We start from the raw sequence: 15,860 nt of genomic DNA on the forward strand, positions 1-15,860 counted from the left end.
CGATCGGGCGGTGGGTGCTCGTAAAGTGGAATCGCTAACGCGCGTTGATTGCTTGGCAACAAATTGAAATCACCGGTATACGTTACAGATGTGCAATAATCTGTGGCAACCAAAAGTATCCGGTAGACCTTATTTCTGGTTATAAGTTTTCCACATAATAATCGATACACACCGTGGATCTATAAAGAGGCGCCGTAAAGGCTGAGATATAATTTCAACAATTGCGACGATGTAAAGATTATTTATGCTCGGAACGAACTTTCAATCAACTTGCTCTGTGTTCTTAACATTTAATAAACAAATTCGGTGATATATAATTGAGAGAAAGGATTTCTGCTATTATGCATATAATACGATAGTCGATTAGTTCAACGCTTTGTTCATTACAAAATATCTTGGAAATTATAAGCCTTAGAAAGCTGAAACTTAGTGGCTAATCAATTCTTACTCCAAAAGGATGCATGTGTATCTTAGCGACCGGAAGTTTTTCCGAGGGGGTGTGTTATCTCGATTTTACCTTCTTCCTATACGATATATCGTATCTTCTTAAAAACAGTACTTTTCTAGATTTCATACAAGAATCCATCGTGCCATCCAATTTTAAATAGTACGTCGAAAACCAGAGTTAAAAAAATGTTACGTTTAATGGATATTTCTACCAATTATAAGTATTGCTATTACCGATTTAAGTGGCTGACGTTTAAAACCGCGTTGGATAATTTATCATGTTCCATTCCAACGTAGCAGAATTAGATCCACTAATGATCTGTTCCATTTCCTTTCACCCCATCGCTATCATTATCCGCGTTCCAACCTTGCGGCCCGCCTAAAACGAAAACATTTAAATGCGTGTGCCCGACAGAAATAGTATTTTAACGAAACAAGCAGACACACTTTAAGCATTTATCCGAGTACGTTGCACCAAAAAAGAAAATACGAATACCTTGAAGATTATACATTGGTCAATATATAACGTCTGCTGTTTAAGAATATAATTGCTCACAACGAAACAATAACTACGAACAAACGCGCAGACAAAGATCCTTCGAACGCGCTGTATAATTTCCATTCAAATAGAAATAACAAAACAATCGAGCGTGGATGTTCGCCACTGATGTATACATAAATGCCTGTACGAATCTGTAATGAGCCTGGCGTTGGAAAAATTTTCCATCAGCTAAATAGCACAAAACAATTTAAGAGAGGAAGCTGGTCGTGTTTACGGCAACGAAGACTGTCGATTTAACCGTGCTTTACGTCCGCACGGAAAGAACCCCGATTCCGTGCGAGCGGAGCCCCGGAACGAGGGGATGCTAGCACAAATGACATTGTTTATCTCCAACTCGGAGCAAGAAAAGTCTCCGTATACGGTTAGTCGTTCGACTTCACTCGGTCAAGCACCTCTCTGTGTATGTACGAACGCCAGCGTGTTCTCCTCGTTGGCCATGCATGCACGTTCATCTCCCCCACTATCGTCGGTCTCTTCTCCTCTCGTGGTGGAGAACAGGATAGTTCTCCACCACCCTCGCTGGTCGGCGACGTTACAGGCTGCCGGTGTACACACAGCCGCGATCGAGAGGGTTGCACACGTACGTGCACGGGCACACAAGCATCCACGGAATGGCGTCAAGATCTGCGTCGCCACGTTACTGGCACGCCGCTGCTGTGACGCCGCGAATTCGCGCCGGACGAGGCCGCCCTTAGGCAACATACAGCCACAGGGGTGAGCAGACAGGCTCCAGTCGTTCACTCTATACTACGCTACATATTGCGCGGTCGTCGGACGCGCTGTCAGTCGACGCTCGACGATCGACGCAGTCGGTCTCCGATTGTTTATCCAAATCCATCGTCTTTCGATCGTTCGACGTTCCTCCATGCGCTCTCTTTTTCGAATTTAAACCACGATATTCCACGAGCATGAGAACGCGCCGATGTTGATCGAATCCGGCTGGTACGTGCCGTTTGAATTTCCCGCACTATGCGGGAACGCGGTGTTGTAATTCGAAGTGCCGGGTGCGTGCTGTCCGTTTTGCGTGCAATGTGGCCAGTTTAGAGCACGATTAGAGAGATTTACGCTGCGACCACGGGAGATTTTCCGGCTGCAGCTGTTTAACGGAGTCTTGTGCTATTCGGTAATGATTGCGACAGCGAAGAGCTTTGTACACGCTTCTGATAGATAGATTACGCGGCTGTAACGCGTTCATTTCACGGGTATCGTGAAATGTTTTTTTGGTTCAATTTCCTCGAGCGATTCAAGTGCACTCTGACGGGTGCGGGTTCAATTTATATTGCTTTCTTAGCTGCTTCCTGTTAACTTAACCAGTGCTGTGAAAGTAGAAATCAACTTGTTTGCAGATAACTTTTATGGAATTTAAGTACGTTGTCAAAGGTATGAACTTAATTCTGAACAAGATTTTATGACGTAACAGTTACACGAAATGTTAAAGGGTATTTAGTATCACTGTTAGAATAAAATACTTAATATTTTACATTAAATTAAATTAAATTAATGAATTATTCGCACATATTACACGCGGTTCGCGTGAATGTTTGTCGATCAGTAACGAAGTATATTGTGTTTTGCATTTATTCTATCGAACTCCAAATTATAAGTATCGTTTTAAGTTCTTCGAATTCTGGCACAGCACATGCGCAAGAGTTAACCAATAGCGAGAGTTAACTGATCGCAACAGGTAAGGAACGAGGAGAGTTTGATTATATCGCGCGTGTAACAATCACGTGGTCAGAAAGGAGAAAATTTGTTAAAAAGTTTATCGTTGTGACATAGAATGAATCCAACTTTATTCAATATAATATTTACAGCTTAAAACTTGATTAATTTCATTTTTTCGATTAAGAAATATTGCAAAGTATATTTAACCATACCCTTGTATTTGTAATTGTCTACTTTTTTGCGCATACACATGCACAAGCACCGTTCAATTTCCTTGAATTGTATAAAAAAGTATATTACTTTGTATTCCACTTTACGTTATTGGTGTACTCGTAGCCTTGGTGGGAATGCGTGTATGGATATGCACATGTATATCTGTACACATATAGACACGCATCGGAACCTTCAATATTATCATGACAGTAACATTGACATTGCATTCCATTCATCTTATGTATACAAGGCATATTCTAATAAATGACGCTGCTGAAAAGCGATTCGCTGTATAGGAACAAATGGTCGTATAAGAATAGAAAGGCTGTGCGTTTTCTTAATATACGTTCACCCAAGGATCCTAATAATACAATACATCAAATTGATAATATCAAACAATGATGCTTCGACATCTCGTAACTTCTCTATTTTATACCTAAATATTTGTATTTAATTTATATATTCAGATTCGTTGCTAATATTGTTCAACCACTGAAATTTCACCACTAAGTAAATTCTACAATCTCTGCAAAGTGAATTGGTGATAGAAAATTTCACACCGCGTGCAATAAATACTAGGGATAATAGAGAGAGTTTAGTTAATATGAATCGCAAGTTTACTTGAAATCTAACATTCCCATTCGATCTCTTATTGCAGAAATAAGACATGGAAGTTATCATTGAATGAAGCACCGTTAACGTAGAGGAATACCTATGCTAATATGTCGCGTATACCGAGAGAGCGTTACCGTTCGCGAAGTATTGCTTTGAAAATCGACGCTTTAAATAATTCCGACGGCATCGCGACTTCAAATACAACCGATGGAGGCCTCCTTTCAAATATTAAATTCCTCGTGTCGATGTGCACGATTTCGTATGCATGCACCTCGGTCATACATACTTACGTGCTCTCCACGGCATCTCGCGTCCCGTCAACTACCCAGTGTGCATGAATAAAGATGGTGCAGGTTTCGCTAGCAACATCGTACGATCGTCTGTACGACGAGGACACGTATGAAGAATGGAATATACGTAGCGATGGGATCAATCTCGTACGTGGAATGTTCAAACAAAGCATCGCGATGAAAGTAGAGCTACCAACAACTAGTCGCTAAACAATTTCGCTAATAATTATCGTTTTTACCCGTCAACTACGAATAACATAAATATAACATACTCTTTCCGATTACAGTTTCTGCAATTGCAAAAACAGTGCTGAATAGCGACATCTTCCAACCATCTTAAAAAATAATTTGATCCGTCTAGGATATGCTACGTGTTTACATCAGACATTAAATATAAATTCAATGGAAATGGAAGAAATCGAAGTCTGCAACATCGAGAACCGTTTGAAGCAACTTCCGCAATAATGAAAATCGTTGATCTTATCGTTTCGCGTATTGGTCTCATCGCTATATTAGAGTGGAAGGCATTCGTACGCGTTATGGCCAAAGAGAAATGACGAGTGAACATCGAGGAGCGAGAGAGACAGCGAAGAGGGTGCATGAATCGCTGGGGAAGGGAGCGGTACGGGACGGACAGGCGCCTACGGCGTGGATCCGAGTGGCGCCACCGCTAACGTAAGCAAGCGTCAGTGTTAGCGCCGGTCGCGCGTCCGGACCAGCCGATATTATCCAGGAAGTTACGAGCCGCACCTGTCCCATCATACCTCTCCCACCCATCGGGACACGTCGTCCTCGTCGTTGCTTTTACGCAGGGCCGTCGCAACGCGCTTTGTTCGCAGGTGCTCGACGGTGTACGTAGGCGCCTCGAGTCGGACAGGGGAATCGTGTCCGGCCGAAGTGGAGTCATCCGGTCCGGCTGGGTCTCCGTTCCGTCGCGTAAAAAACAGCGGATATAAGGTCGAAAGAGCCGGATTCGTGGGCTACTCCCCTCCCCTCCCCCCTATCCCCTTCTCGCACGGGGTGAAACGCGACGCCGCGCCGTGCCGTTCGAAATAATGGGCCACGAGCGACGACGAGCGTGACAAGCCTCGCATAGGTCGGTCGAGCGGTCACCGAAATAGCAACGAAATATGTATGTATGTAGATGCTTTTATTTCGCGCGAAACCTGCCCGCGCGCCGGCCTCGGACTCGAGTTTCAGGGGTTCGAATTATTCACCGTCCGGTAGAACAACGGAATTCGACGCCACCCGACGGCTGATTAGAGAAGATACTAGGACGTCGCGGTACCGTCCCGGTGCCGTCCGCTATGCTAATGGATGTAAACGATTGTACAAAAAAAGAAAAGGAAAGGAAAACAGGCGACTGCCGACCGGAAAAATCAATGTCCCACCTTTTCGCGGCTAAGAATTAAGTAGGGATAGGCGCCAGTGATGTAGACGATTACGCACGGTCCGGTGAGCATGCCATGCGTCTCCCACAGGGGACAACCAGCTTTTTCCATTCGCGGAACGGATGTCGTTAATGCTTTCGAATTTCCATAAACGCGTGCAAACTCGCCTAGGTGACAGCTGGCTAGGATCTCACGGTTCTTTATTCCTCGCGTTGGAACCGCACCGTTATTCAAAATTTCCTTTAAAACAACCTGTCCGGAGAAAGAATCTTTACGGTTCCCATATGGGAACGGAATCTGGTCGCTGTTGCGCGTGCCACGCAGATTGTATTAAATGTACTTAGGTTTCCAACGCACGCTAACTTGCGCGGATCACTCGATTGCGAGAAAAGGGGGACATTAATTTTAATGATCGGTCATTTTGACACGCGTTTCAAAGCGATGTCCTGGTTCATCGGGTGTCCACCGAGAATCAGCCACCACCGGCGACCAAGAATAGCATGAAACGTCTCTACGTTTCGCGGAAGATGAATTATAGCGGAATCGTGAGTAGCCGCTTCGAAGAACGACGGCGATCGCTCTCGTCGTCGTGGTAGGAATTTGGAGCGTTGACAGCGGCGCCGACGAGGTTTGGAGCACGCCGTCCAAAAGAAAAGTATCGCGTCCTTACTTTGTATGACATGCTCGAACAAATCCAATGAGAAATATTTCCAACCGTGTTCTGGCTTGCCTGTGCACATCTGTCACACCGATGTCCGTCAGGTTTCGTTTTTCTTTTCCGTTCTAGTTGTTCTGTCCCATAAATCCCGGTCAGTAACGATATTCCCTCGAAAAGTATCAGTAATAATCGATTGTCGAACGATGAATATCAACTAAACGATTAGCAATCTTGTTTCTTCAGGTTTCTCTATTGGTCTAGTAGTAGGGGAAATTTGCAGTCGTTTAGGATATAGATGTAGTAATTATGAGTAATAAAGATCCAGTTTTTGCCTCACATGGAAATCAATGCTGTGTTCTTTTGCGAAGGTTGACTTCTAAAAAATAATGCTGTGTATATATTTAAACTGCATAATTATTTATCGATGATCGATACAATATTTTGAACCTTTATTTGTATTCGTGTCGTCGAGCTGATTATTTAATGAATATAATATTTTCATTTTTTCTTCTATAAAATAACTAACAATTTTGTTGCAAGGTAATTTTAGAATAATTATTTGTACAAGATACCATGTAATTTATTATATACCCTGCAAGGGGATAATTCTACGTGAAAGAGCAAGCTAAAAATATGGAATACTGCAGTATAGTATTCGTTTGACGAATTTTGCAGTTCAATTAAGAAATTTAAGCGTGTCTACCTCGCGCTTTCACTATTGTGAGAGACAAATGTAGCTTAACTCTAAACTATAATTGCCTTTTACTTGTGAGTGACAATGCCTCCTGAGAGGACTACCTTTCCTATGTCGGAGCTGGAAAAGCTTTTTAATATCGAACTCTTTTGTCTACCAAGCCTTAAGATAGGGTCGTCTCTTTGTATAGCAGCCTGGCTTACAAATTCATAAAACTGCAAATATTTTATTGTTCCTTTCAATATAGAAATTCGTTTAATATTTCGCTTTTTAAAAGAATTTCACAACTTTTTCGGCGGATACATAGAATTAATATATAGACAATAAATAGTGGACTTAGAAAAGAAATCCCACTTAACTTGGAGCAGGTAGATGTTCCAGGTAGGGTCATTCGTCGCATTCTGTATTCTCACGCTCGGCGTTCCTTTTCGTATTGTTCCATGGGGCGGGTATTTATGTTAGATCGTTCTCTGGCAGTGCATTTCTAGGGCCTGTACAGGCGACTACCGTTACCATCCGTCGGAATCTGTCAAGAACGGCGCCATGTTCCGTGCTACATGTACAGGGAACGTGAATAATTTTCGTGTTTGGAAATAGAACGAAGCAAAAGTGCGACGCGTGTACGCGCGGCCGACCTGTTCCGCTCCTACGCTAATGCGGTCCGTTACGAAATGGCTATCCGCCACGGCTTATAATTTTGTACCCTAACTCCAAGGAGACGAACATATAATCTGACCAGCCGAAGGGAGGCCCGGGACCCAGGACCCTCGCTGGCGTATTATGTTTGTTTAAGAATGTTAATAATATCGTGACGCACACGATGCTCGGGAACCGATCGCGTTCTTCGCTTTTTTATTCCTTTATTCTCTTCGAGACGTCTTTATATGGTCGTATAATACGCGTTGATACCTGTTTCCTCGGTCTCGCGGATAAATTTGTCGAGAGCTAATATCCGAGAACCCTGTTTCCCGTAGAAAAGTTCATCGCGTGTTGTTTTATGTTGTTAACAATTTCACAATACGATTGCGACTGCAGATGCAATAATGGAGTAAGTGAACATTTAATGCATACATGATCGGCTTAAAAATGATAAGAATCACTTGCGTAATTTCTGATATCGGAATGGCGGTTTCAGGAAACAGTTAAGCAATTATGTAAATGTTTCTGACGGACAACTAACTATAAATAGGGTGCAAGAGAAATTTTTGGGATAAGATATGGTAATGTATACGTATGCATATGCATTTTTTTCGGTATTGTGAAATATTTATACTGTTTTAAATTAAAATATTTACAAAGTTAAATTAACTAATTAACATATTTTCATGAAGTTAATTGCCGTAGTAAATCGCTTGCTAAATCTCTTTTACTTTTTGCATTCATCGATATACCTAGAAATCCGCCATTCACCAAAAATGTCACCATGCACCCCTATATAAAGTATGAAAAGGGGCAAAAAAATTATAAGACGAGGAAACACGATTACAAATCGTAAGAAGAGAAAAAAAATGAGACGCTATTTCGAAGTCGGGCGAAAACAGAATTTTTCAATGTCGTCGCGCAATCGGCTCGTCCGTAGGACGAACGAAATACCCCTTTCGTCCTTCATCCTACTGCTCCATGGGATAGAAAATACATAGAAATACGTATTCGTCTGTGACATGCAAGTTGAGCGAAGGGCACCTTGATCAGCACTTTAATTGGACCAAGACACCGAGGCACCGAGAACGTGGACGGCCCTGGAGAATTTACCAGGCTTTACCGAATGAACGAACGATGAAACGAGACGAAATCAGAGCAAGCGAGAAAGAACGACAGAAGAGAGAAGCAGAGAGTGGCAATGGAGAAAGAAAGAGAGGAACATAGAAAGAGAAAGAGCGAGGGACAGTTTGCGGAGGCCAGGCGCCTGATTACTAGCCAGCTCAGGACGCCAGACATACATAACTAAATAACTTCCTAAATTCTATATCATTTCGGAGCGGGTTTCAACGGTGAAATAACGCGTCTAGACGTCGCTGAAGAAAACGAACACGGCGGCGACGAAAAAAAAAGGAGCGAGCTTTAATGCGTCAAGACGCTGATTTATCTTCCAAAGTCATTTTCAATATGGACTCTGTGAAATAAATTAACGGCGGTACGTTAGCTTCCAGAGAAACGGGACCCATTCGAATTTCCTTACGTTTCCAGAAAACAGTGACAAATAGACGGATAATTCGAAGCAGCGAGCTCGTTTCAATTTTCGTTCAAACATTCTTCGCGTCGTTAATTTATGAATGATCCGAAAGCGGCGATAAATGAAATTATTAACCCGATTGCGACTGAACTCTGATAGCCGCCTTGGAATTTAACGCTATAGAAAAACGAGCCATCGCGAACGCGTTGATACGAACTAAAATATAATTTACAGAAACGAATAAAATTAATTTAGAAATCGAAGATAACAATAATTCGATGATAGAATATCGAACAACTTTCATATATTACAAGAAGAGAATACCAAAGAATTGTTGAAAGGAAATAAATTCAAAATTCTGTTCCAGATTCCGCCAATGCAAAGGTTCGTTCCTGTAGGCTGAACATATAAAACCGTGTGAGTATCGGTATTATTCGGGACATAAAGCGTCATCTAGAAAGCGACGAGCAAATACTTTCCTGTCCGAACGGAGAGCGTTCTTTTTTAACATTCTTTCGTCATTCGGCGACGATGACAAGCTGAAACGGGCGTCTCCTTTACAAGAGATATTATGACTGAAATTCGTCGTGGAATGTTGACCCTCGGGTTGGAATACTTGTCGGTGACTGGCGCTGGCGCTACGCAGAGGCGCTGGCGTCAGTCTGCTCGGCCGCTCAAGTAATCGCGACCGACCGGCTGACGCCCCCCGTCTTCAGACGAGTCCACCTTGCGCTTTGCCCCCCTTTTTGCTTGGGTTAACTTCCCCACCGCCCTTGTTCGTTTCTTTCCCTCACCCTCTGTCATCACCACCTTCTCCTTCTACCGCTTATCCTGTTCTACAACGCGTTCCAATTGCACGGATCGGGGATCAGGAGTTTTACAGTCGATTAATACCCGTTTCAAAAGTTTTCTGACAATCTAAACGCTACGGGGGTGAAGTTCGAAACAACGTGTACTCGAGTAATTAAGTTGTTAGTGCGAAAAAGCGAATCTTTCGATTAATGGTAAGAAATATTTCCAACTCTCATCGAGTAACATTTTTCAAAATTAATCCTTTAGAATTTTCAAGCTAGCGCATACGTTTATTAAATTTGAAACAGGCAATTGCCATCTGACCCGATGCGTACGATTCGATAGATTATTCTAGCGAACAATTGTTTCTAAGCGATACGCAACTATTATGTATATTCGATCGAAGCGAACGAGAGGAGGAGAAAGTAGATTCGAAAGATTTGTGTTAGACAGAATTTTCAAAAGAAGTGTCGCGATGCGTTTGTGACGCACGTACACACGCACGTATTTACACACTCGTGTGTACGAGCGGCGGCGACGGTGGCGCCTCTCTTGGCGAACACGGCAACTAGCGGGACGGCGGCGACGGCCATGTTTAACAATTTCCCTTGTGTGTTTAGTATGCTGCGGTCGGTGTATCGGCGCGCCGAGACGAGACGGACGGGACGAGACGAGCGGGGGCGGCGACGAGGAGGTGGAGGAAGAGGTGATGGAAATCGGTGTGTGCGCTCATGACGGAGACCTCGTGCGTACCAGTCGCGTCGTTGAGCGGAGCGGAGTCGAGTCGAGTCGAGTTACGGCCGTAATCGTGGTTGTTCTTCGCAACAGTTTGGCCCGTGACGACGTCGGTATCAGTGCGCGAAGAGAAGAACGGCGGCTACCGAATAGCAGAAGAATTTGAAACAGTCGACAACCAGTGTAACGTTGCGGCGAGACTGAACGTAATTCCTTCCCCTTCCACGCAGTAACTTTTTTTTTATCATCGGTCTGAACGTACTACGTATCGAAGTTTTAAACGTGCAATCGAAGCGCTACTCTCGTTCGACCTCTCTCGCCCTCCGCGAGTTATATATCCGATCTGCGTGTACACTGGCCTTGTTCGGTCCCGTTTCGTCCGGGGGTTTGTTTTGGTCCCGCTGGTTTCTTCTGTAATCCGTTTCGCCCTCGCGCAATCGTTCGCAATCGTTGGTGGTGGTTGATTCGTTCTCGCTAGCTCTCGGAGCAGCGATTTCAAGAATGTGACAGTGCGCGTCCTCGCGGTCGCCTCGCGCGAATAAGCCCGCAGGCCGGCGACGGCGATGGGTGACGAGCGACAAGTGTGTTACGGTGAACAGTGAGAACAGCGAAGAGGTAGAGGAAGAGAGAGAGAGAGACGGACGATGCAAGCGGAAAATGTCACTCGGTGATACGCGTGTACGGATGACGGGGAGTGATCGGCGCAACAATCTCGGATTTGAGGTTAAAGTGTCGTCGTCATCGTCGTCGTCGTTGTTATGTGGTGCCGGTGCGCCGGCATTGGCGACGGCACGAGCGAAGGAATACCAAGAACGAAAACGGCACTATCGTATTTTACAGAGCAGAACCGTTCGCGAGACGAGGGACTTAGAGGAAGCCAGAGTTCCTTGAGGGGAACGAGCGAAAGCGAAAAGGAAGGAAGAACACCCGGAACGATAGAAAACAATTTTTCGTAAGGCGATCGCGCGCCGATGTACGTATTTTCAACGCGCGCGCGTGTGTGTTGTATGTGGTTGTGCGCCGGGTCGCGAGGTTAAGGCGCCACATCGCTGTCGATACACAACGTCGTGGAAAGTCAAGAACCGGTGTGTCGTCGTGTGCGCGCGCGACCGATTCGTGCTGCTACATCAAACGGATAAGAAGTGTATCGTGATACTAATAGTGCGCATCCATAACCCTGCTGGCGACCGTTGCACCGTACACGTCCACGGACTACCGAAGCTGACGTCCGCGTACCGTCCGCGAGGCAACCAGAAACGGGGAAACCTTCGTGCCTTTTCACTTGTACATATATAATGCGCCATATAAGACACGTTCACGCTCGCCCTTCGAGATATCATCGCGTACTTTTCCCTTCGCCACGGCCACGGCACGTTTCGGACAGCAGCAGCAGCAGCTTTTTCTCGCAACGTGACACGTTTTTCGCAGTGCCGCGTCGGTGTGTCGTCGAATCGTGAGGAACGTGGGGGAATGTGCGAACGTTTCGCCAGAGGAACAAACGGGAACGGAGAATTGTTTCGAAGAGTGTCGCGAGAGATGAGGAGGCGTATCAGCTGATCGGGATCGTCGTGACGAATTGGCTCGTGGTTGCGTATATGCAAACGGCGCGAGCGCGGGCGCACGCTGTTCGCGTCAACCAATCAGTCGGCCAGTTTCTGTGTACAGCGGCGCATAGGTAAATGAGAGTTCAAGGTCAGCGGACGGTATTCGGTCCAACCTCGATCGCGCGCGTACGAAAAAGTGTTATCGACACGAGGAGCGGCACGGTAAAGGTACAGCCTGATATTCTTCTAGTTTGGACCGGGCCGTCGCTTGCCACGCGCCAACGCCGGTTTAAAATATTCTTATTCTCGGGAAAGAAAGGGAAGAGCCAGCGGCCCGCTCGTTTCACGCCTCCGACGGAGACTCGAGGATCGTGAACGCGAAACGGGGCTACAGGGAACTGTCACGCTATTTCCGTGGAAGCGTGATCCATCCAAAGTGTACGAAGAGATACGCGGAGAGCATAAATAAATATACGCGCGTGTGCTGGCCCCTGTCAGAAAGTCGGCGGGGACCGTGTCGTTTCGTCTGTGATTTTCTTCGGCCGTATGTGCGTCGGCACAGCGGCGGTGTTTGTTTTTTTTCTCGACAGTGTATAACCGGGGCTGTACATAGTTCTCCTGTTCGGTTTTTTCGCCGCAGTCATCACGTTGGCGAACGGGGTGCGGGAACGTGAACGGGAACGTAGCTCGGTAGCGAGAAAGGGAGGAAAAGAAGGCGTAGGTAGAGGAAGCTGTGGAGGAAGAGGAGCATTAGGGGGCGGTGAACGTGGGGGAGGTGGGAAGTGGCGTCCAGCGCGCGGTGGTGTGACGGTGTCGCGTCGGGCACCGATTCCGAGTATTTCTCATTTTCCGCGCGGCTACGTTGAAAAGTACTGGCCCCCAAATGCGCTTACCGCAAATCCTGTTTCATGTTCATGTTCTGGAGCAAACGGACGGCGCTCACTAGACGTCTCCTAAAGGCCAAGGTCCGTGGAGAGCATGAAACCGAGTGTGAAGCTCAAGAGGATTCGTCACGTATTCATCGCGCAAACAACACAAGCGGCATCGACAACGAAACGAGCAACGTGACGGCAACAACGGGCCAAACAACCAGAGGAGCGCGTGGAGCGTCGTCAGGAGGTGCACCCGGCGGCGGAGGTGGCATTGGGGGAGGAGGAGGAGGAATTAGCGGTGGTGGTGGAGGAGGTGGAGAAGGTGGTGGTGGAGGAGCAGGAGGAGGAGGCGGAGGGGGAGGAGGCGGCGGAGGAGGAGGTGGTGGTGGTGGTGGAGGAGGAGGTAGCCGTATCTCGTCGGGTAGATTACAGCAAGGTTGTTGCGGCGGTGATCAAAGCCAGGACGATGACGAGGACCCCGTTCGTTTGATGAGGTGCAAGGAGCTCCTCAAATCGCTCAAGGAAACTCAACTGGAGATGTTACTCACCGCCGTTGAGAGCTCTGGTGCCGATCTCAGTTCGTGCGTCCTCGTGCCTCGCCAGCAACCCGAGGACGGGCACGATCCCGAGCAACAGCAACAGTGTTATCGTCATCACCGTTACCATCACTATCGTTACCACTGTTATCATCGGCATCATCGTAGACATCACCGTTCCTCGTCGTTGGAGAACGAGGAGGATCAGAACTCTGGATCGGACGATTCGCGCGCATCGACGATGAGACCGGACCGATGCAGAGCACCTGTCCGTGGCTCGCCCGACAACGCGACGATTGATCCTCACCTGCTCTGCTGCCAGATCTGGCGATGGCCGGATCTTGCTCACTCGTCGGAACTCAAGAGACTTCCTGTCTGTCATTCCGCTAAAGACCCCGTAAACATATGCTGCAACCCTTACCATTGGAGCCGGCTCTGCAAACCCGGTAAGCAATTCATTCTTTTGTCTCTTCTTTTATTTATTTATTTTTTTATCCTTCTTCTTTCTTTACAATCTCTGACCGTGATCGCACGAGATTGCTCCTATCGTGCGATAATCATTTTGAGTAGCAACGACTTTGCGAGTTGTGTGGGGAATTGGAAAGGACTCGTTGGACGTGTATATCCATAAATTCTTAGCAATTGTTCTATAATTATATGTACGCGGTATTTAAACTGAATTATTTTTATCGCACTGATTCATGATTTTCTTCAGTACTTATGCATACGAAAAGTTGAGAGATCGTGACAGTCTTTTTATTTTAGTAATAGTAGTGTACATAATAATAAATCTTTAATTGGTAATAATGTTTTTGACGTTGAATTAGAAGGGTTTCTTACATTTTTCAATTAATCTCTTCCAGTGTTTTAGAGTTTGGATTACAATTCGATATTTGTAATGTTGTCTACATAATATGCAGTAGATGCTAGGTTTCGTAGTTAGTAAAAATATTTAAATTATAGTCGAATTAAACTATAATTCTGCACCCTACTGATTGCAATTATCTAAAGGGTTATGTAGAAATGAAATTTTAATGCTAGAAATATCGTACAAAATGTATTCGTACGTTTAATACATATGACGTATATTACACTTATTCCAAGTTCGTAAACATTGGTAAATAAAAATAGCGATGACCTTACAGTTCTGATAAGTTCGAAAGTCGATAACTTAATTATAGAGATGAAATAATAAAGTACTCGCTAATAGATTTCATTTGTTTTAACTTCTGCAAGCAGATTACAAACTATCGTCATGTCTGTGACTGTGACTCTTGCAATAATTACGTAGTTCAAATTAAATTCGAGATTGACGAGTTTCGCATCTCGACGTTTACTCACCTTTTTCGAAGCTACCAGTCACTAACTCACCAAAGTTATTTACTAATTGGTAGGGCAAACACCGGATGCGGAGGATCGAAAGGGGACAGGAGTTAAAACTGAAGATGAACTTATAATCGAATGTTTGGCTATAGTTTACACATTTTATTAGGAGAATTAAATTCGTGTAAAGTGAGACGTCGTGGTCCATTTTGTCATTTTGCCATTTCAGTTAGCCATCAATTGGGTTCGTGACATTGATCGCTCGATAAATTTAAGACCGGAATGCGGAATGGAATTCGCACTTGCCGTGGAAATGGCAATTTTGTAATACAGAAATATAATTTAGGCACATTTCTATCAGACGATAACCAGAATTGACTACTTATGAATTATCCAAATTTTTATCAACGTTTAGCTATTCAAAAAAAAAAAAAAAAAAAATAACAATCGCACAAATTGAACTGGGAAAAATATGAAACACATTCAAAAACATTATTATTATTTGGCAATTATATTCAAATTTAAAATACTATCTATATACATATATAAATATTTCATTTGTAATTGTTCTTCATTGTGATTGAAAAAGTTAACATTAAAATTAACATAGAGTTTCACCAACTTTAATCGATAATATTTATCCTGGGTAGAGTGCTCGATATAAATTAGAAATGTTAAACGTTCAACTTAACGTCATCTTAAGTTTCGCTAGCTACAAAAATCATTTTCACTTACAATCGATGTAACAATTGGCTGCGACAAATCGACAAAGCACATTTACTGCGTGTTGAAATCATAGAATGGCGCACTACTTGTCACCGTTGACAAATGCATGGATACCCCATTAAAAACGACAACCCATAGCCGACGCTGACTATAAGCGTCGTTAAGACGTCTCGAGAAATCAGCTGTCACCGTCGTAAATTCCAGGAATAACAGATTTATGAAGTCATCCACGTGTGTACAGATTATCACGCGAAGAACGTTGTGAATATAGAATTCTAATAAATTAGCAGCAGAGCCACGAGAGACAATGGCAGACTATTGTCTTCTGATTGCAGCTCGCAATATCATACATTGTCATCAATGAATAAAATTGTTAATCGAATGAAGTAGCTTGGCGATTCCAAACGCGAACACTTGTACGATGATCAGAATGAATGTTGGGCAATGTTCGGGGGTTCGTCGCGCGTCTGCCACCCCTTCCAATCTTTCGCTTCGATGGCCATGATAGCATCTCTGCGTATTTTCACTATTCTTTGAACCTACTTGAACTTTTCATAGACGTAAAAAGCAGGACTTGTATTCTCTAACAGGAATTGGCAGAAGTTTTTGTTTTAACTTAATCAA

At 44.5% G+C, this 15,860-nt stretch overlaps 1 protein-coding gene across 2 annotated transcripts in view; it reads left to right on the plus strand.

The window, feature by feature from the left end:
• Positions 1-11,653: 11,653 nt before the first annotated feature.
• The window catches only part of Dad (Daughters against dpp), a 64,653-nt gene continuing 60,446 nt past the window's right edge, over positions 11,654-15,860 (plus strand). Inside the window, exons 1-2 of one of the 2 annotated variants that reach the window (XM_076910653.1) lie at positions 11,654-12,949; positions 13,013-13,633. In XM_076910653.1, coding sequence (XP_076766768.1) covers positions 12,688-12,949; positions 13,013-13,633 — 883 coding nt within the window. In that variant the 5' untranslated portion in view covers positions 11,654-12,687. Of the gene's footprint in view, positions 13,634-15,860 lie in introns of both variants that reach the window. The other variant, XM_076910651.1, reaches the window with a different exon arrangement.

This window comes from Xylocopa sonorina, chromosome 2 (genome assembly GCF_050948175.1).
Source record: "Xylocopa sonorina isolate GNS202 chromosome 2, iyXylSono1_principal, whole genome shotgun sequence".
Taxonomy (NCBI): Eukaryota; Metazoa; Arthropoda; class Insecta; order Hymenoptera; family Apidae; genus Xylocopa; species Xylocopa sonorina.